At 37.5% G+C, this 22,464-nt stretch overlaps 1 protein-coding gene and 1 long non-coding RNA gene across 21 annotated transcripts in view; one reads left to right on the top strand and one right to left on the bottom strand.

Moving 5' to 3' along the window:
* DMD (dystrophin) overlaps positions 1 to 22,464 on the bottom strand; it is a 991,104-nt gene that overhangs the window by 544,054 nt on the left and 424,586 nt on the right. For all 20 annotated transcript variants that reach the window (XM_083734089.1, XM_083734109.1, XM_083734093.1 and 17 more), the window contains 9 exons: positions 22,269 to 22,414; positions 21,888 to 22,100; positions 21,092 to 21,205; positions 10,709 to 10,864; positions 9,440 to 9,610; positions 7,647 to 7,829; positions 6,748 to 6,882; positions 5,668 to 5,817; positions 2,207 to 2,368 (listed from right to left, as the gene is read on the bottom strand). In XM_083734089.1, the coding sequence (XP_083590215.1) occupies positions 2,207 to 2,368; positions 5,668 to 5,817; positions 6,748 to 6,882; positions 7,647 to 7,829; positions 9,440 to 9,610; positions 10,709 to 10,864; positions 21,092 to 21,205; positions 21,888 to 22,100; positions 22,269 to 22,414 (1,430 nt within the window). The remainder of the gene's footprint in view (positions 1 to 2,206; positions 2,369 to 5,667; positions 5,818 to 6,747; positions 6,883 to 7,646; positions 7,830 to 9,439; positions 9,611 to 10,708; positions 10,865 to 21,091; positions 21,206 to 21,887; positions 22,101 to 22,268; positions 22,415 to 22,464) is intronic.
* The window catches only part of LOC310842606, a 438,867-nt gene that overhangs the window by 190,453 nt on the left and 225,950 nt on the right, over positions 1 to 22,464 (top strand). The gene's annotated exons all lie outside the window — the stretch shown is intronic.

Below are 22,464 nucleotides of genomic sequence, written 5' to 3' on the forward strand. Positions count from 1 at the left end.
CAAATGTCTTGCACAATACTGACCAATGCAATGTCACACAAAACAATTCATATCCTATGCACTGAGATGAGCTAATTTAGACCAATTCAAACCAATTTATGAGGAAATTGTTGGAAATGAATATCTGCTAGTGGATGAACTGCTAAACAATTACCAGAGAGAACAGCTATACCAGGAAATATCTGGCAGCTTTCTTTCTCATCAAGATGAATATTAGGGGCCATTACTGCAAAATGTGCGAGGAAAATCTGTCAGAAGGTTTTATCTAGACCACATTTTAATCAAATCAGCAATTCACTCTCTCTCTGTATATTCCCTGGAAGTACAAGGCTAAAGCTGGATATATCTTCTGTCCAAGAACATAAAGCCTGTAATTCCATTAATGTTACAAATAGTATTTTTGTTAACTGAAAATGAACAGATGTGGTAAAAGCAAGAAACTGTTGGCTTTTTCCTCATACTCTCATTTACTATGTAGGTGACTTTATCCACCAGCAGTTAACATGAATGCAGAGAGGAGTCTGACAAGCACATGGAGACACTCCCAATCTTGCAGCACACTCTGCCCACCATTATTTATTGAGATATTTATGGAAGGAGAGGACAGATACAGCAAGGAGTTCACATAGAAGACAACAGTCTCTTTTGCATGTCCCTTTCTTCTCCACCTTGATCTTGGAGTAATGGGGCAGGGTAAAGTCAAATGTTTGATTTAAACATGAAGCTGGGCATGTAAGAAAAACCTACCCATGGAGTGCTCCATGCGCCTGGTGTCTCGTTTAAAACAGGTTGCCTCGCCTGAAGGTGCAGCATTAACAGTCTAGAGATCTATTGCCTAGGTGGACACATTCTGGCATATAGACACATAGATAAATTATTCTTGGTCTGCTACTTAACATGCTTAAAAAGGGGTGGAATATAGTGAAATAAAGCCTCTATGTGACTCTTCCTCTGCTTTTACTCTTGTCCATTACCAAAATGGGAAATAGAAGATAAAAGGGGTACTTATGGGGTTAGAAAAGTAGAAGGAAGAAAAGTCTCCTCCTTGCACCCTTTTCGGTCAACCTCTAGGATAAATTAACAGGGTTTGTAATGGAAAGAGGGGGGTGCACATTTCAGGAGGCAGATTTAGCCCATGTGATTGCCGGTTGACAATTCATACTTGACATTGTATAATAAAGTATTATAAAGTTTCCAATCAGTCAGTTAATCAGGTGCATATGAATTATTAGTACACACACATATTTTCTTGTATGTTCAAAATAAAATAAAGCTTCTAGAAATTGGACAAGTCTGGCTACTGTGATTAAACACAAGCACAGTTGGTTTATCAGAGATGGACAAAACAAGCCCACAAATGGTATGGAATAACCCACCCACTAGAATATTTTATGTATGCATAATAAGGCTGCTGATAAGGAAAGATGCAAACTATTCTAATATATTCCACCCAATTTCAGAAATCTGTGTTTCATTTTGGCTAATGTATCCTTTCTTACAAATACAATTAATGAAAGTTACGTACTTCAGAAATGTTCTTAAAATGTGAAGCAAATATTGACAGACACAAAGTTAAGGAATGAAGGATGTGGCAATATTCTTTAATTTATTCCATTTTATATGAGATTATGGCTCCAATCCTATAGTTTCCTGGGAGTAAATCCCACTGAATTCAATGGGGCTTACTTCTGAGTAGACTATATAGGATTGTACAAGCATGTAACTATCCAGTATCAATGATTGCATAACTCAATAACTATTTATGGGATATCTAATCTGCTTTACTAAGAAGTTAACTAAAAGTAGTAAAGATGATGAGTCATTTATGGCATGATAAAAATAGCACTATAGGGAGTTACAGTATTCATGTTGTTGCTTCAAGGTTACAGTACAACCGTCACAAACATTTAATGAGTTTATATTAGTGTCATATAATAATTTTATGTCAGCATAAGGGCAGTTAAAATAAATCTAAAAACATGAATTTGCTGCAAAATAAATGTGACCTTTTAAAGATGATATTATTATGCACATCTGTATTCCAGTAAGTAGTTTTGCAAGAAATGGGTTGCAAATTATGCTTCCTAACCCCAGCTGCTGAAAATTCTAGAAATCATCATCTTTGAGGAAAAAGCCAACCAATTAAAGGAATCATACTGACCACTTGAATGATAAAGCTATTTAAACTAAAGTCCACAAGACTCACCTGTGCTTCTTGAGGTACTTGTGCTGCATCAATTCTGTCGGCAATATAACCAGTTAACTGTCGATCAATGAAAGCAAGAGACTCTTGAATTAACTGAAGGGTTTTGTCAATCTCTTGTGCAGAGTGGATACTTTGTTCAAGAACCTTTTGTCTCCTCACAGCCTGAAAAATAAAGGGAAAAGAGTATTAGCCATTCAATTTTTCTTTAATGCTGTTAAAAACACACAGGAATTTCATACTGATACACAACCACCTTTTTGTAAGATAAATTTCGTCTTTTTTTGCCAGCCATTTTGTTTTTTAAATAAATAACCACAAAAAGTCAAAATTCCCTAAATAACCAAACCAAATAGTGAGGAATTCTATAGTGAGTAGAAGACTGCAAAACTAAGTCCTGCCATTAGATAGTTTTGTTCATTCTGAAGCCTCGGGCGGCTCCTGATCTCATTATATATGTCAGGAGATTTCCTTTGGTCAGAACATAGTTGCCGTCATCATAGTCCACTTACAGATAATCCACTGCAACAAGTGAGAGGGATGAAAGTGCTGTTTATAAAACAAACTCTCACATAGGATATAAATAGTTTCTTAGAGCCTGGATTAAATGGTAGTACTACCAGGAATGATTAGAACTCTTAAGTTTTGTCTTGTCTCTTTATGGTTCACTCCTCACCTTATTACAATATTTCTTAATGGTACCACATTCAGCAAAATGTTACAAAAACTGGGGAAAGAAAGAGTTAGACTGTTCCTATTACTACTATAGCAAGTCACATTACTTTAAGCCTGCCCTATGACATTAGCGAAACCCCGCAATATGGTTACTAAGACCTTCTTTGGTTTTACATTTCCCTTTGCCCCTCTTTTCATACTTAATAGTTTAAGATGATGACACATGCGATTTTCAGCTTAGTTTTTCACCTTCTTTCATATTCTGCCTTCTCATAATTTAGTTTTATCTGCATTGACTCTGCATTATTCATTCTTTTAATAGGCTATAAACCTAACATTTCTATTCACTCAATAAACCTGGAGGTCAAGTCACACTACACATATTTCCAAGGCCATATGAAATGTAACCTTGAGGTCAAGGACTCGAAAGTAATGTTATGGGAAAAAAAACTATTTTATAAAAGCATTCACCAACAGAAACAGAACAGCTGAACAGCCTTCATCATTTCTTTTCCTGTAACGGTTCATAATGGAATGTAGTGAATATGTCTTCACTCACATAGCAACAAATTGCTGTGTACATTGTAAAACAAACATGGCTTTCGGTGGTAATGGTGTTATGAAAGCTCACTTTTATATCTTTCTTATATCCTGGGACACAGGACAGGATTACCTCAGCCACTTCAAATGTTCTGTCATACATCCACAGTGTATAAGGTACTAATAATGTGATTAAAAAAACCCCATCTAGTTTGTAACCTTCCAATCAATAAACCACAGAAAAAGGATATATGACTCAATGGATATATATCATTTTACATTTTAATGAGGGTGTTATAATAATGAGGGTGTTTTTCAAAGGGAGAATATTTAATTACCAGTGTTTTTGATTCCTCCTGCCAGCTTTATCCACCATGAGGCAACACACTGGTCACAAAAGCATGCAGCAGTCGCACAAGTGTCAGGAGCTGGCCAACTCCTTTGTTAATGCTAATTAACCCAGAGAATGATCATGTGGATTGTTGGCTGGCATCAGAGAGGAGAGCCTTTGGGGGTAAGAATTGTGAAGAGGGTTTATCAATGTCCTGTGTTATGCTAACTGATTATTAGGAGGGTTATGTGGAACTGAAGGGATTTGGATGTTCAAAAATAAGGGGGGAAGATTAGTAAATTAAACTTGGTGCTTTGGCTCTTGGGAATTTGATGTTCTCATTTAAGTCTTCTGTGACCTGCCTGAAAATTACAAATATTTATCTTTCCACATTCACTACCTTTGAGGTCAGCCTCCTTACATTCCAACCCCCACCCCCTGAACATAACAATTCACAGCTCAGGTTGTCAAAGAACTATTGCTTCCTGTGCAACCTGGTTGGTAAGGCAGAAAATGGGTATAAAACACTTTCTATCCCATGCTTTCTTTGCCCCGCCCCCTTCTGCTATCCCCTTGTTTGCTGTTGCCTACCTTTACAGCAGTCCTGTGTGCAGACAATATTTTCTTGGGCGGGGGGAGGGGGCAGTCAAGGGCATTAAGCAGGCATACGGAAATGCTAGCTAAGAAAGTATTATTTTTTCTTAGTCTGTGCTGATTCTGTACTCCAAGTGTTCTTAAACGGCTGATTTATTTTATTAGACATCTTATAGTGCATTGGGATTTAGGATTCCTCTTTTGTTTTGCTTTTATTCCAAATAAATTTTGCTGCTTTCTAAAGTGAGGTTTACAAGGGTAAATAGTTTGTTTTCCATTTGTTTTCATGTTAATGTTCCATTTCTTTTGTTTTCTATTTATTGAATTTATTTCCATTTATTTAATTTAACAAACTTACAGACTTTTCAAGAAATATTCATTCCAACATGGCTTACAAAGCAATGTACACCTATATATATACAGCACTATTTATACAACACAGATTGAGTCTTTAAGGCCCGTTTAAATTATATAAAGTCCTATGGGGAAGAGTTGGAATGCCCATGAGGCAGGGTGAAGCACCCACCTTAAGGAGGCAGAAGTGCAAGAGGCGGAGCTCTGTCCTCCCACTGCTCCTGCTGCCAGCTGAAGGCCTTCCCTCTCACACACAAGAGGGAGGCATTCTATGATGTAGCACTGCCACTCGTCTTACCCGTCCCCAGGCAGAGAAGCGAAGCAGCTATGCATTGCGGAATGCCCCAGTGGCAGAAATGGTGGCCGGGGGGGGGGGGAGGCAGGATGTGGCAATTCCCGTTTCAGCACAGGTGCCAAAATGGGACCAGCCACCCCTGCCACTGGGGATACCTCAAGTTTACATCTAAGCTGCGCTCTACTTCCATTCTGCCCTGTCTTCATTGTGAAAAGGGGCTGCCAAATTTAAAGGAACTGACCACTCCCTCTTAAACCGGAAAGTGTTTTTCTTGCCTACTCTGAGAGCTTTGGGTGTGGGTCCAGAATTGGCCTCCACAGTCACTTACAGACTCATTGTTAAAACCGTGTTTATGGAAGATAATCTTACTTGGCTATGAGTGATCGCCGAAGAAGAAGACATGTATGTAGATTTTCTAGAAAAATTGATACCAGGTAGACCCTCTTATACACATATAAAAAGACACAAAAAACATATACAGAGAGCTGCATCTGTTAATCGGTCCCTTCCAAAGCTGTCACAACTTTTGTTGGTTTCTTCTTACGTCAACACTGTTGTCTGCATCTTTACAACACAGTATTTTATAAGACAGGTAACTTTACCTTTCAGCTCTCCTGTTAAACACAGTGTTTAAGAGAAAAGTATGGGGGAAGAAAATTATTTCTTAAAATGTACCTCTTGTTGTAGCTCTTCCCACCGAGTATTGAACTTCTCCAGTTTTTCATTGATCAGTTCATCCAGAACTCCACCATCAGTTAAGGTCTGTGCCAACTCACGAATCTGATTGCGGTTATCTTCTGGGTGTTGCATTAATGTTCCCAGAGACTGAAACATCCATAAACTGTATTACTTGTTTTTGCCATTCCCCTTACACCAAACAAAGGAGCCATCAAAGCTCTTGTTAAAAGAAGCAATAAACCTTACATTTCCATTAAAATAGAAGAGTATTCATGAGAAAAATAAAGCTCATCAGTGCAACATTTTCTGGCACAAATTATCTGAAATGTGACTAGGCAAACATTAACAAAGGCTTAGATACCACATCAACATAATAAACAGTGTGGCTATAATGTATGCTACCTTGCTGAATTGACCATCAGCACAACCAACCAAATCAGGTAACTAGAAACTATTGAATTTGTGATGCTACTCCTTCATTTTTTAAAACAAGAATTGTCAATGTTTTTAATAACTGGAGTGATTCTGGGACCTTTGAAAAAGACTTTTTAAGGCTTTTATTAAAACCTTGGGTCTGTCAGACATCTCTGCAGCAAAACGAGGGAAATGTGATAAATGTAAGGATCTAATTGTAGAGCACAAAAACCTGCAATCCTACCCAAGATTGCTTGGAAGTAATTGCCACCGGATTTGCTTATATAGAGATGTGAATGTCTGTATAAGTTATTTGGGAGGGCATGTGAAGCTGGCTTCACAGGCACCAGACAAAGCATAAGTTTATAAAGCATTTGAATTAAACATCTTTGTTTTTGTTGAGAAGACTACATTATTCTTTTTGACAGCTCCAATTCCACTCTAAGAACGCTGTGGCCTATCTGAACCCTGTGTGCTCATATCTTCCTTTAGAACATAGCAGTGATAATAATAATTTAAAATCTAATGGAACACAATTCATGGAAAATATACATATGGGTGCATAGATCACAGCACACATTGAAGAATATTACGCTTTGATTTAACATAGAAACTTTTTATTGGAAAGGTCTGCGTGTTCCTAACCAGAACATCAGTACTTACATCTAGTGCTTCTGAGATCTCTTCTGTGCCTTCTTGAATATTTTCTGTTGCCCTGAGTTTTGATTCTACCTCATTCAACCATTTGTTTTCAACATCCAAGTATAACAATAATTCACGCCAACATGCCCATACCTCCTGATGAATGAGTTTTTAAAAAGAAATGAATTTTAATACAGAAATGCTTGAATTTTTTTAAAAAACATTTTTTTTGCAAACAAAAAGACATATAACTTATGCTGTTTTATGTTTTATGCTATATAAATGCCACAAAAAAGTAAATAAAATCAGGTCATTTCAAAATTCTACAGTGGTACCTCTGGATGCGAACGGGATCCATTCCAGAACCCAGTTCGCATCCAGAAGCGAACGCAACCTGCATCTGCGCAGGTCGCGATTCGCCGCTGCTGCGCATGCGTGTGACGTCATTTTGACCATCTGCACATGCGTGAACGGCAAAACCTGGAAGTAACACGCTCCGTTACTTCCGGGTCGCCGCAGCGCACAACCCAAAAATACTTACCCCTAAGCTACTTCAACCCAAGGTATGACTGTATATTAAAGTAGAAAGAAAGAACAAAATAATGTTTTTTTAAAAAAACTGAAGTTATGAGAATATATTTAATAATCCTATGGAAGTGGCATAATTTTTAGGATATATTTTAATCCACTTAGTAATAAACAAAAAAAAGTAATTCAATTCTGATTAAGATAAACATGGAAACCATGCTGGTTGGGGTTGATGAGAATAGTAGTCTAAAACAGCTGGAAGGCACCAGCTTGCAGTAGGCTATATTAAAGACTTATGAGGGTAAAAATTGATTCACGACAACTGTCCATTAGCTGATATCTTTTCTGTTACACTTCGAAATGCTCTAATGTTATCAGGAGAAGGAACTGACCTCCAACGTTTTGCACTTCCCATTTAGCCTGCTGCAGAGTCGCTGGTAGTTCCTAGTTAGAACATCAAGTTCCTTTTTTAAGGCCTCATGAGCTGCAGGTGGAGCCCTTGCTATAAAATTGTTCACCGACTCTGTGAGAAGCCTCACTTTCACATCTTTCTGTGTTGCCTCTTCTTTTGCTCTCTGAAAATACATAAATGTATCCATTATGATAGTTGAAAATAAAGCAGTGAATACTGGGGTAAAAACACTGCATTATTTGAAAATAACATAATATAATTTGCCTGATTTTCCAAGCAGTAGTTAAAAAGATGAGCGATCAGCTCAGTAGCCCCTCCGCTCAAATTTCACTGCTCCATATTCATGTTGTAGAACAGACATAGGCAAACTCGGCCCTCCAGCTGTTTTGGGACTACAACTGCCATCATCCCTGACCACTGGTCCTGTTAGCTAGGGATGATGGGAGCTGTAGTCCCAAAACATCTGGAGGGCCGAGTTTGCCTGTGCCTGTTGTAAAGGCTCATATTTTCAAGGCAAGCATTAAGACCCCCTCCACTTCCTCTTCCTCCCCACCTATTCAAGATCTGGCATGCTCCTTTCCTCACTGTCCTCATTATTTGGTAGCGGCTACTGCTCTGGAGTTAATCAGCCCAGGGCCTGGTTGAAGAGAAACGTTTCTGCCTGGTGCCTAAAGGTGTATAATGAAGCTGCCAGCCAAGCCTTCCTGGGGTGAGCATCCTACAAACATGGAGCCACTGCACAAATGGCCCGTTCTTGCTTTCTCAAGTGTAATTGATATAGGGTGTATAGTTTTGAGTTTTCATTTTGTTTTGCTGTCTTAAGTAATATACCATAATCACATACCATGCACACTCTGTGTGCATCTTTCTGTGTCCTTACCTCAGCTACATAGCAGGCTTTCCTTGACATGGGTGCCTGAATCTTTACAAGGCAACTTGTAGTGCTGCTGCAGTGACCCCGTGTAAAACTGGTAGGAAATACTGCAAAATACAGTGCTATTCCTCTTATTACAGCCACTGCTGTCCTTGCTTCCGGTTTAGAGTTAAAGAGCTGAACAAGGAAACAAGTTGCCAATATCTAAAATGGCACTAAATGAGGGTGCCAAACAGCTCTGGCTGTACTATTGCCAATATGCATTAATATCCATATCAGATAAAACTGAGAAAACCCGCAATATAGTCAAAGAATGAAATGAATCTATATTCAATGGGAACATTTTCCTAAGTAACATCTCTAACTTGAAGGGATAAGTTAGCATAACAGGGACTTGTCACTTGTTCTATATGTTGTGGGAAAACAAAATGAAAGCACAAATTGTTGCTGAATGCAACCTTCTTATTCCCATTTATGAGTGCCTACAATTTCTGAATTCCATCTGGGAGAAGTTACATTGAGAGGAATAATAGCCCAAGAATTATATACCATCTGATGCAATTATCATAGAAAAGAGAATGGAAGCATATGAGAACAGGTGCAGAATTTGATGTGGGTACACACAAACAATAAGGACATATACAAATGCAACACTAAATCCAATTAAGCATGGGGGAAGGGAACTTATAGAAATGCAATTCTTTGATGAGTCAAAAAACTTATAACAGATGCTAAATTGAAGTGAAATTACTTTAAACCACCTATTGCTTCGAATTTAATAGTTCTCAAGTGAAGCTCAAATAGCCAGCTCTTTCAAATGAACAAACAGATTGTGTGTAACAATAACTTCAAGAAGAAGATCAGATACAAATTAAACAAGTCACTTTGTATTTTGTTACCTTCAGTTCCTCAACAGCTTTCTGTAATTCATCTGGTGTTTTATATTCAAAATCTCTCTCAAGGTACTCTTCTTCTGCTTGTGTAATCCACTCATGCATCTCTGATAAATCCTTTCGAAGACTCACAGTCTTATCCAAACCACTTTTCAGCGCTGCCTTCTTAGCATAGGCCTTAAAGAAAACAACATGATTTCCTCTTGTAAACACTAGTTCAGACATTAATTGAATATTAAAGTAAATGCCTAGCATAACAAGATTCAATTTTAAGGAAGACAGATTTTAAAGAAGGGTTGAATCTACACTTTCCCACTTGTCAGTGAAGGGGCTCCTTTTGTTCATTGGGGGAATGTGGATCCAGATAGACTACTGCTGGAGAAAAGGGAGAGGGAGAGGTAATTTTCACTAATTTTTCCTCCAGCCTCCACACCACGTCTCATTTTGTTTTTGAGGTTCCCCCAACCTCCAGTGCAGATTTGATTAATATCCCCTTTGCTCCTAACACTGGAAGCATCAAGTTAACGGGGTTTCTGCTCTTGGAGTCAACTCAAAATCTTGTTTCCCAAATGGTGCCAATAGATGCCAAGAAGTTACCAAGTAGGCAAAGTGTTACTGTAAGAAAAACGTGAAGTAAGTAAGTAATCCGAAATGAAGTTCACTTTTTCTTCTTTCTACTGAAATTTTCTCTTTCTAATTTAGTAATATAAGGTCTTACAGCCTTCTGTCTTGAAAAATGACACGGTGAAAATTTCATTACGTTTGCCTTTTTTCAGTACAATTGCTTTTCTGTTCTCTGTGTCTAACTTGTGGTATTTGAAGTTTGTAACAGACAGAAGCTTGTTACTGACTGATGTTATAATGTGCCGTTCCAAGCGGTTTAACTCAGAATCATAATGCTGCTTTATCGCTCCTTATTTTTTTGATAGGAATGCTACAAAATACTTTGAGTAAAGCAAAAGCCATTGAAGATAAAACTATTTATTAGGTGTCATACCTTGCTGGATTTTATTTATTTGCTCCAGCTTATGTCAAGCTCTCTATTTGCAATTATAATACATTATATTATTGTCAGACTTTAGCACTCAAATCTATCTTTCCTGCGTGCATTTTGACATGGTAGATAAATTTACTAAGATAGAAGGTTAATTAGTGTGAACCACAAATGTCTGGCTCCACCTCTCACATTCAGTAGTTATGCACACAGAGCAGGGGAAATTATGTCAAAGAGAAATCTGGAATTAACTTAAAAGAAGATAGCAAGAGATGGAGTACCTGTTGGCAAATGTGATCCCACTGAGCATTAAGTTCTTTTAGTTCAGTTTGTATTTTCAAAGAAAACTCTGGCTCTGCTTCGTTCTTCATTTTCTTCCCAATCTCATTAACACTATTCAAACTGGGCTGGATTGTCTGGATATCATTTACTAGAGCCTAAAGGATAAAAAAAAAGATACGCATTGCATTACAACCCTCCAAAATATATAGGCATTCAATTAAATAAATTTAAACTGAATTTAATTCCTCTTGGTAATATTCTAAACAATATTGTGACCTGTTGATCCACACATGCAACAAGCATGTTAACCATAGTTTCCTAGGGAATTATGGTGCTAGCCAAGATCTTAAATCAACTTCAAACTGCGGTAAGTCAAAATATGACTCTCCAAATTAAGCTGCTGTCTCTGTTTTCTTGATCAATTTGCAACCACTTGTCAAGACTATAAGAAATCTTGCTGTGACACAATAGGCCTTTTTAAAAAATGATAGCTGCAGTCCTAATCTGGGTGGTAGGTAAGGGTATGAGGGAAATCTGCTTTTACCCACCCACATCTGTAAGGACTCTAGAAATGTATAGGATGCAACTGATAAAGAGCAGAAGGTGAAAATTTGGTAGCAGAAAGTTGGAACAAGATGAAGGAACAAAGATGAGACTGTTAAGTATAATTGTTTAAGTGATACTGAAATTGAAAATACTCTGTATGTGTTTGAATGTGAACTACTGAGGGTTTAACATGGAAAATTCCACTCAGGAATATATTGAAGCTAGATAGGGCTCTCTAAGCGTAAATGGATTGATAGTTAACTTAGAATGTTCTCTGCTAGCTCTCACTTGGTGCTTATGTGAGGTATTCACCTGCAAATCGCCATCGCTTTGAGCCTTTCTTTGGAAGCCACAGAGAACAAAGGAAGTGCTAATGATATCTCTCCTGAAGAGAAAAACAGCTCCAAGCTAATGGAGTCTGTGTGGAGAGTCACAGACCTGATTTTAGGTCTGTTTGGAATTATTTCAATTATGTAAGATGATGAAACCTGTGCTGGACATGTGCCTGATATTACACAATTGTTTGAATGTCATTAATTGTTTTATGTTCTTTTTTGAACCAAGTTCTGTATGTAAAGCTTTTGAATAATATTTATTAGTCTGGGCAATTTTTATTCCAAGAGGAGTCAGTTTATAGGCATCCTATTGCTTCAAGCTGCGTAATATTAATATTGAAATAGAGACAACAGAACACACTGCAATGAAGTGAGAAAGAAAACCAGTGTGACAACCATAGAGAAAAGGCTACATTCTTGATTGTTGTAGTGGATGAGGGACTTCACAGACAAGCAAGACAGAGGAATCAAAGCTTATACAAGGGCACTGAGAAAGTGGTGTCTGGCTGCCTCAGAGGGTGTGGAGTCCTCATTTGTACCAAAGGCCACCACATAATCCTGATCTTCCTTTTCTTCAGAAGTATCACAGAGATTGAGGTCTGAGAGCTATTAATTGGCTTAAACAACATTATACTGAGCTTCAGAGATAAGATTATGCAGGTATAATTTAAAATACTTTAATGAAAGTTAGGAGTGCTGTGTAAAAAGTGAAAGCTTTGACAAGCTTTTAACCTTAGGGGTTAATGGTTCATAGAATGTACACAATATGCGAGAACAGTTTTCAGAGCTGATAAACTCTGTGAGAGAAATAGATATAGATTATTATAGGTTGAAAGATTCATGGTAATTGCAAACACTTCTGGGATAGTTGGAATACTTTGTAAATCCTGCAACAGAAACATCAATACTTAGTGATGTCTTAAGCCTCTACTGGGGCTCTCACAGAACTTGTAAGCTTTGTGAGAAAAACACAATTCACAGAGCTTGTTCATCTGAGGCAGTGGAGCATGTAAAATTATGAGCGAAAAAACGATTTGCAAAATACCTCTTTGGAATAGATTAAGTACAACACAGGCCATATAAATAGAATTTTTACAGAATATTCAAACTAGACTAGTTCAAGGAAAATTGAAACTAGTTGAGTCAGATAATTTATGAGTTCTGTTGTGTGTCATTACATTTTCTTGCTGATTACACAATTTGTTTCTTATTGGTCTTAAGTTAGAACAAATTTGAATCAGGGAGCTTAATTAAACAAGCCAGACAGAGTCAGAGGAAAATAAAATCTAAATGTCTGTATATATAATTCACTTCAATAGAAGCATAGAGTGCCCCAGGGGAAAGAATACAATGCTCATCACACAGAATTTATGAAACTCATAAGGACTGCACAACAGAAATCACATGGCAATACATTATATATTTACCTCCTGCCACCACCTAGTGACCAAATAGAAAACAGCACCAACTTTAATCCCAATCAAAAACTGCCCAGTATCTGAGTTGTTTTATTTACAAGCCCACACCACTTCACTCTCTTTCCCACTGGCTCACAAGTCCATACACCAACTCTTACCCAATGTAATTAATGGCCTTGGCTAACTTAATTTTCTTAATTTCAATGGGTCTACTCTGAGTAAAAGTTGGTTGAATACAACCATAAGATCCAAGTTAGACTCAATGTGAAACTTCCATAATTGTAGCTAAAATATCAGTTAACTGACATATTCTTTCTAGAACTGATTATTGACACGATGTCTTTCCTAGTGTAGCCATTTTGAATCTACAACCTTTTCAAAAAAGTTTTTAATTTTTGCTGCCTGTCTTTTATTTTCTGCCTGCCATTTCTCTTTATTGTTGCTGATTGACTGCTGTGAGAGATGTTTTCCTAATTCGCGATTCCCAGTTAAACCCATGTTACTTTACTTCCACAGGACCAGTGTGATCAGCCTAAGGCTTGGCAGAAGGAAATACTTGACAAAGCAGCATCTCACTAAAATCAGGGGACCCTAAAGGTAAAGGTAAAGGTACCCCTGCCCGTACGGGCCAGTCTTGACAGACTCTGGGGTTGTGCGCCCATCTCACTTAAGAGGCCAGGGGCCAGCGCTGTCCGGAGACACTTCCGGGTCACGTGGCCAGCGTGACAAAGCTGCATCTGGCGAGCCAGAGCCGCACACGGAAACGCCGTTTACCTTCCCGCTGGTAAGCGGTCCCTATTTATCTTCTTGCACCCGGAGGTGCTTTCGAACTGCTAGGTTGGCAGGCGCTGGGACCGAGCAGCGGGAGCGCACCCCGCCGCAGGGATTCGAACCGCCGACCTTTCGATCGGCAAGTCCTAGGCGCTGAGGCTTTAACCCACAGCGCCACCTGCGTCCCTCTCTAGGGGGACCCTAGTTCCATAAAAAAGATGCAAGCGGTCCATTGACCCTGCTGGGCTTCAGTACCAGCAAGAATTCTACCACATCCAGGCACATCTCAGAAAGGCATGAATTCTTCACTAACTATTATACCAGTTTTGATGCAATCAAGCTTTCAACACATTGTGATGCCTCTTGCAATGAGTGCCCATTTATGTTCAAGCCACTCATACATTGCCAGCCTTTCTTTGTAAAAAAGAAAGAAAGCCAAATTAGATGCAGCATTAGATGCAAATATACGTACATTTATATGCATATGTGGGAAAGACGTAAGTCCCATGAGGTACTATATGTCTACAGCATAGTTTGATAGGTACTTTTATATATACATTGCTGTATGCATCTGCTTATGTGTCAGTTTAGGAAACTTGGGAATGTATATGCATATGTGTGTATAATAATGCATATAATATGTGATAATTTGTATTTTTAGCAGAACTGGTAAGAAAAGAACTTGCTTCTCACCAAGGAGCAATATAGGAATTAGAAAAAAAAAACAAAAACCCATGCGGACAAGTTCCACATTGAGATTTTCAGAGAATTTTATTCATAGTGAGGACATTATTATTATTTATTGAATTTATATACCACTCTATACCTGGGGGTCTGAGGGCAGTTCACATGCTCAGTTAGAGAAAACATTCCAGGTAAAGACTGGTGAATCAGTCTATTTTTTGTCTGTGTCACTTCTGCGCGTGCTCAACCTTCATTCTGTTCCATCCAGTTTCTGAATTAATAATTCAAAAGAAAATTTGAATATGTATATAAATAATATTTTAAAATCACTTTCATCCCAAAACTAAAAATGCATCTTAAATGTATTTTTTTAATGATTTTTTAGCTGAGAAGTGTGTTGGTACAATCAAGAAGCGTGAAAGCCAGCGAAAACTAAGTTCTGGCTCACACATTATTCCAGAAGATGCAAATCAGGCCAATTAATATTGGAATTCACAACCATCTAATTTCTCAAGTATTCTTACCCCAGGATTTTGAGAGATCATATAGCAACTGCACATCTGTGGGGGTTAATTAATTAAATGTCAACAGAGAAGAATCATAACTGACATGACATTGAAGACTCTGCTACTCTACTCTGACCACAATACTCATTATTAAAAAAGGCTGTCTGTTTAATTTTTTATTTAATTAACAAAACTGATATACTGGTTCACTGTTATAAAGACTCCAGGCAGTTTAAAAGGATAAAATATGTTTTCCTTTTTAATCTGTACATTGACCATCCTTCTATCTCAGAAGGGAGATGCTATATTAGTTGTACTCTATGTAAGCTTCTTAAAGATTATGAATATCAACCATTCTGGTATATACATTCTATTAAAATAAATGGCAGGATTTAAATAAACATTCACATTATCAGTATTAGAAAATGTTTAGAAAATAGTGAAATATTATAGTGTATTTACTTTTATTTTTAGGTTTTTAGGCTTGATGTTATGTTATTAATAACTTTTTCTGCTAGGAGATAGTAAAGTGGGTGAAAAGAGAAACAAACCAGAAGTGGAAGTTGGGGGAAGCCCTGGAGGGGAGGGAGGGAGGCATATATAGTAAATGTTAAGAAATTGAGATGTATGTAATGAATGAAAAAGAAAAATGAATAATTTTTTTAAAAAAATAGATAAGAAATAAGCACAAACAGGGGAGGCTTCAGGTTCCTGGGGCCCTTGTCCTCTCCCTTACCTCACACTCTTGTCCATAGCCATTTTAAGATAAAACAAATATTTGCCAATATAACAACTCACAATTGTCAAAGAAAAACAAGCTTTTGAATTTCATTGGTTGGCTTTTTAACATTTTTTGTGAACAATATAACATAACTTATAGGTATATGTTAATATGCAATCCGATAGTCACTTACCTGCAAGTAAGACCCATTGAAATCAATAGAGTTTATTTCTGAGTAGGCATGTTAATTGCTGGGACTGTTTACTTTTACAATGGCAAGGGTAACTTCTTTTAGATTTATTCCTTTCACTTGGATTCTCAATGGATGCACATCCACTCTTTTCCCTCTCCAGGATTCAGCTCACAAATGAATTCCAAAGAAAATTTGTGGTATCTGATATCTGCTTTCCTAAGTGCTGTTGTTAAAAACCTGTATCTGGACCTTCTGAGCCTCAATTTTAGTGGAATTTCTCTAAAAATATCCACTTTATGACCGGCAACCACAAGATTATCTTCAAAACTTTTGAAGGATTGCATCCTTCATTTTTTTTTTTTTATGCTAATGTTAATAAGACATCTCCTGGCTGCTCTTTCGCTTTACTTTCGCGTGTCCAAATTCTATAACAGCTTTCTGGAAGTTCCTCCAGCCAATCTTCCCTTTCTCCCATCCACTCTGAGATTGTCCGTAAAACATATGTTTCCAGATTGGCCTGTGTGTCAGGTTCTGGTAGTCCCCTTAAGCGTAGTGTCCTGTCTCTTTCCCGCAATTGCAGAAGGAGGATCTGATCCTCCAGTTCTTCCTGTTTCTCTTCATCCCCTTTTGGTCCTCTTTCAGTTCTCCTACCTCATCTCTAACTTTTTCCAGTTTGTCCACCGTGGATTCCAATTTGTTGACCTTCTCTCCCAACATCCCAAATTGTTCTTTCAAAACTCTATTTGAGTTTTCAATATCCTTCTGTACTTGTTCAATCAATGTTTGATTAGATTGAGTAAAATCCTGCATTGATTGTAGCATTTCTTTCCTAAATTCCAAAAGTTGCAGTGCCAGAAGGTCTCTCCCATCTCTGCTTGCCCACTAGCCCTTCAACTGGCTGCCACAGCTGCAGCTGCCCCCCTCCTTGTTGCTATTGTGCCTTCCTTGCCCGCCATGTCTTATCAGTTGGTTCCCAGTATTGTTTGAAATGTTCAAGGTCACACCTGCCAATCTAGTTCTCTCCAACCAACCGTGAGATTTTCCCCCTCCCAAAATCCTTGCAGTTTCACTTTCCTTCTTATCAGCCTCCCCCTTCTGACAACAACAAATCTTACAGTCATATAGCAAAAGCAAAAACCAAAAGGAACAAAAGCAAAAGCAAAAACCAAAAGTAACAAAAAAAAGAAGAAAAAAGAAAAATTAAAGAAAGGAAAAGAAATAAAAACTTCCAATAAAACAGGGGACATACAATATACAATAAAATAAAATGTACAATTAAAAGGGTATAAAATAAAAAAGCAAAGGAAGGGGAAAAAAAGTTTAAAAATCCAGAATGCAGAAGAAGGGAGAAATGAAATTAGTTCGGCTCTAAATTTGTGTCTTTAAAAAGCTAAATGTTCTTTGACTGTACTTATCTGCTTATAATTGTCTCAGACCGTGTTGATTTAAATTTTATCTTCAATACACAATGATGAAATCTCTTTAGTGTTGTAAATTATTAAGCCAAAAATGAGGCAAGGACACTATATAGGAGATTGTCATCAGTGGGGAACAGTGCTGAAAATGCGGAGTTTGCAAATAATATAAGGGGGAAATCTTATTTCTTACATTTCACATATGGATAACATTGTTGAAACACACAAAAACATATAGCTTGACATCATGTTATGGATGTAGATGTTCATGAGGCTTCCTCAACCTCGACCCTCCAGATGTTTTTAAGACAACAATTCCCGTAATCCCTGACCACTGGTCCAGCTAGCTAGGAATCATGGGAGTTGTAGGCCAAAAACATCTGGAGGGCCGAGATTGAGGAAGCCTGAGATAGGTGCTGCATTATTATGGCTAGTGGTCACTGGGGAAAATGGCTTATACAGACTTTTAACAACCCATACATGTCATCTACCCTATTTTTATTTTATTGCAAACTATATTTTCTACATCGTTCAAATGGAAATGGCCATCAGTAATGTCTTTCTTTCAGAAGCCTATTACAGGGCCAGGATTATAAGCAGGTGACATGAAAACCAGCCCCAGTTCTGCAACAGTTGCCTTGTCTGTATAAACAGTCTTTTTTCTATATGAAAAATGATTTGGTGTCCATGGCAATATGTCTTCTACAACCTTTTATCATGTGAATGAAGGTATGGTAGCAACATACTGGCATGATAAAAAGGATTGCCAAGGAATCAAATTTATTTGATTTTCATCTCTCTGACTTATTTCATGTAGATATGTTTCATTTGTCAAGCTGTTTTTCCATTTGTTGCTCATATTTGAGTATTATGTATTTTTGGCTCCTTTTCTTTGTTTTTACACAACTAAGGCACTTTTTCATTGAAGGCTACTCATTATCAACCATCAACATGGCCAACAATTGTACTGCGCAGGCTGTCAAACCAACAGTAAAAATAGAACAAACAGTATTATTTTAATTCCCTTAATATGGTACCAATGACATCTCCATTTTAAAGTCTGTATAATTAGAAGAAACTGTGCTGACAGATGAATGGGGAGTTCTGTTTCATACCAGGTATGTTACCTCAGTAAAGACATCATGATCAGTTACTGACCATTTCAGATAGCCGGCTGAATGAGGATTTTTTTGTGGGGGTGTGGGGGTGTGAGGTGTAATAGAAAGACATCTCCTCAGCCTCTATAAACAGTTTTATCCATAAGGGAAATCTAAAAAAATAAAAATCCTCTTACAGGTTTTGTACTCCCTGTTCTGCATCTTTTCAGTGATGTACCCAGAAGTTATTACAGTACATTATTTATAGTTTCTAATTAATGTGATACCTCTTGGGCCCAGCGAAACTGGAGAAAAGTTGTGAAACAACTGTTTTGAGTTTTTTTGGGTTTTTTTAACATAATTAGGTTTGAGGGTTTATTTTGGTAAATACTATTATAATTCTCTCTTTTTAAAAAAGTTTTTATTTCATTACCGATGGCAAGGGCAGCTAATAATTTTAGTGGGGTGATAAACCATTTTAAAAAAGGCTACCTATCATTTCATCATTGCAGCTAGTAATGACCATCCAATTTTTAGGCCCTCTGTCCCCAGACTAAACATGGAATTTAAAATCTCTATTAACTCTACATTATTCTTACATTTAAGAAACAACAGGTTATTGTAATGGACTCTTGTACATATGAACAGCTCGCTGCGTGGAACCATCCACTACAGGAATTCAAAGCAATCTTTGTTAACTGTACCAACATGTAAGCAAAGACAGCAACTGGATAATTACAACAACAAAAATTCCTTCCAGTAGCACCTTAAAGACCAACTAAGTGGTCTATGGCAGACCAACACGGCTACCTATCTGTAACTGGATAATTACAACAACTTCACCTTGCTTGTGGGATTGTCAGTTACACTGGGTTCCTATACATGTCTTTTGATTGACATTTGTCATAAAATATTCTGTTCTGTATGCTAACATGAAGTTTCATGAGACAAATAACTCCTACATAAATTTTTTACTTGTTCTTCTTACAAAGTTATTGGCACTTTTAACATTTGAAGGAGAATAATGACAGAATTATTAAATGTTTCATACTATTTCCCCTTAGCAAAATGATAGCTAGAAAATTTAACAGTTGGTATACACATTTTGCTATTTCTCATTAGATAGTTATTCCATTATCAATATTATGTACAAAATGAAAACAGCTTCAAAGAAAAATCAAGATGCTAGAGGTCATCATAATAGTAAAACAAATGTTTTATGAGGTATATTTCTGGTATTTTCATGCTTTGTTGTTTTAATGAAAATCACAGTAGCCCAGGAAGCCAGTCGGTTAAAAAAACACTTTAACTTTCAACTGTTTTATAGATGTCACTTAACTTTAATCCTGCCTGAACTAGAGTCATTATATAAAACAACATAATGCAACAGAAGGACAGTTAGAATAAATATTTGGGAAATAGCTCATCTAATTTTAAAAAGGAAGCAGACCTTGTTCTCATACAATGCTAAATCAAATTATGGCTTACTGTAAACAAGTATGCTGGTTCACAGAGAGAAAACTTCCCCTCTTGATGCTCCTATGCTATGCAATGGTTTGCCTTAAGTGTTATGTGCAAACTCAGGCTTGTGGTTTCATAGAATCATAGAATCGTAGAGTTGGAAGGGACCCATGGATCATCTAGTCCAACCTTCTGCAATGCAGGAATCTCAGCTAAAGCATCACCCAAGCAAGTCACAAGCGGTAAGCCAAGAATCTTGGCTACAGCTCATGGTTTGTTTGACGTGAGATAAAGCATGAATCAGGTGAAGATGCAACACTGTGCCAAAAATTGATACTTTTTAGTTTAGGGGGGAAAGGAACATGGTAAGGCATGAAAAAAGCAGACAGTGATTTTTTTTATTTCCTTCTCTCTCATAATGCTAGAGTTTGGGATTAAACAATAAAGCTGAATGTTGGAAGATTCAGTACAGACAAAAGGAAATAGCAGACAGTTAAACTAGGTTATACGGTACAAGGTGTAGTGATGGCCAGCAATTTAGATGGCTTTAAAAGGCTTTAGACCAGGAGTCAGCAACCTTTTCCAGCCGTGGGCCGGTCCACCGTCCCTCAGAGCATGTGGTGGGCTAGACTATAATTTTTGGGGGGAAATGAATGAATTCCTATGCCCCTATGCCCCTAAATAACTCAGAGATGCATTTTAAATAAAAGCACGCATTCTACTCATGTAAAAACACCAGGCAGGCCCCGCAAATAACCCAGAGATGCATTTTAAATAAAAGGACACATTCTACTCATGTAAAAACACACTGATTCCCAGACCGTCCACGGGCCGGATTTAGAAGGCGATTGGGCCGCATCTGGCTCACGGGCCTTAGGTTGCCTACCCCTGCTTTAGACAAACTGGAGGATAAGGATATCACTATCTACAATGGCTGTGCACTACCTTCAGTATCAAAAGTATCATGTCTCTGGACATCAGTTTTTGGAAAACACAAGAGGAGGGAGTTCTGTTGTACCTATGTCTTGCCTATGGGCTCTCAATAGGCAGCTGGTTGGCCATTGAGAGAACAGGATGCTGCAGGCGTTTAGGAGTATGTTCTGACACCCACACAAACCATCTCCTAAAGCAGAATGACGATAATTGCATTTGTAGGAAGGCTATACATACAGATGATACTTTGCATTTGCTATGATCTACTTCGTACATCAAATGTACACAAAGTCATGACTTACTGTACATTGTTCTAGCTGTTTCTCAAGTGCTTCTGAATCACCAAGTGCAGGCCACTCTTCTTTTAGAAAAACATCCACTTCAGCCATCCATTTCTTCAGTGTTTTAGAGTCATTCTGTTTTTGAACAAGTAATGCATTGTATTATATGAAGCATTTGTTAGTGATAAAATACAACTGGACGTGTCTTCATAGATAAACATCAAGAGTATCTTTGAGATTGTTAATGTATCTGACTCTCTTTAAAAATGTAAACAAATATTTCATTCGTTTTTCCTATTTGGTCTATTTACTAACCTTATGGATCACCATAACAGGAAATAGCAGTTCTCCCAGATTTTGTTTCCTAAATCATTTAAAATATATAGTAAAATAATTGTATATATTGAGAGTAGCATCACTAGTATTTGTGCAGATATGCATAGATTCTTTGTAGTCTGTATGTGTTAGATCAGAGGCAGTCATGGGGTGGGGGGAGATGTTCTTTCATCCCATCAAAATATATTTCCTGTTCATTTTCTTCTGATTTTGCATTGCTTTTTAAGTGTTTTTCTCCCACCACCATACACACTTTCTGTGTAGTTTCAGAACAACTGGATGTCATACTTTTTATGTCAATGGGTCTCCTCTGAGTAGCACTAATATTCAATACATCCCTGCCTATATTCCAAGTCCCATTTCTTGGATTAGGCCCCTATAAGGGAAGATTGCTTTTACTCCATATATGACACTAGGTGAAATGTCACATAGCTGACCATATGAATAATAAATAAAGGAAGTAAAGAAAATTCCGGCTAACCTGGAATTGTTGTAGCTTCGTGATCAGTTCCTCAAGTTTTTGGCAGTTCTCTGTCAACTGAGTTGATAGCTTCTTCCAACGGCCATGGATCCCTTCAATTTCTGATTGATATTTCTGACTGACCTCTGCAGGAGCTTTTTTAGACATTTCTTCTACAGTTGTGCTTAAATAGTTGAGTCCATTCTGTTGCTCTTGCAGGGAACTTTGCAAAGCCTTTAATAAAAATAATAATAGTGCATTGGCTTATATTAAATTCAGTCTAAGAATAAACCATAATGTCTAACATTATGAAATCTGTCAGTATGCTTATGGTTATTTTTAAATATATAAACAGCAAGTGTTTGTCAATTAAAACAAACTCACCATGTTTTCTGTGCTTACCTTTAGCTCCCTAAGCCTTTGTTCCATGATTTCTAATTCAGTGACTGTAACCTGAGGTATGGAGAGTTTGGCTTCAGACTGATGAATCCACAAGAGAACAGTGTTCATAGTTTCCTTATACTGCATGGGTGGCAAACTATTGAAAGCTGCATTGGAAGGGGAGAAATGTACATTGCTTTATTCCATGTAATTCAGT

Source organism: Podarcis gaigeae, assembly GCF_964106915.1.
Source record: "Podarcis gaigeae genome assembly, chromosome: 4".
Lineage (NCBI taxonomy): Eukaryota > Metazoa > Chordata > Lepidosauria > Squamata > Lacertidae > Podarcis > Podarcis gaigeae.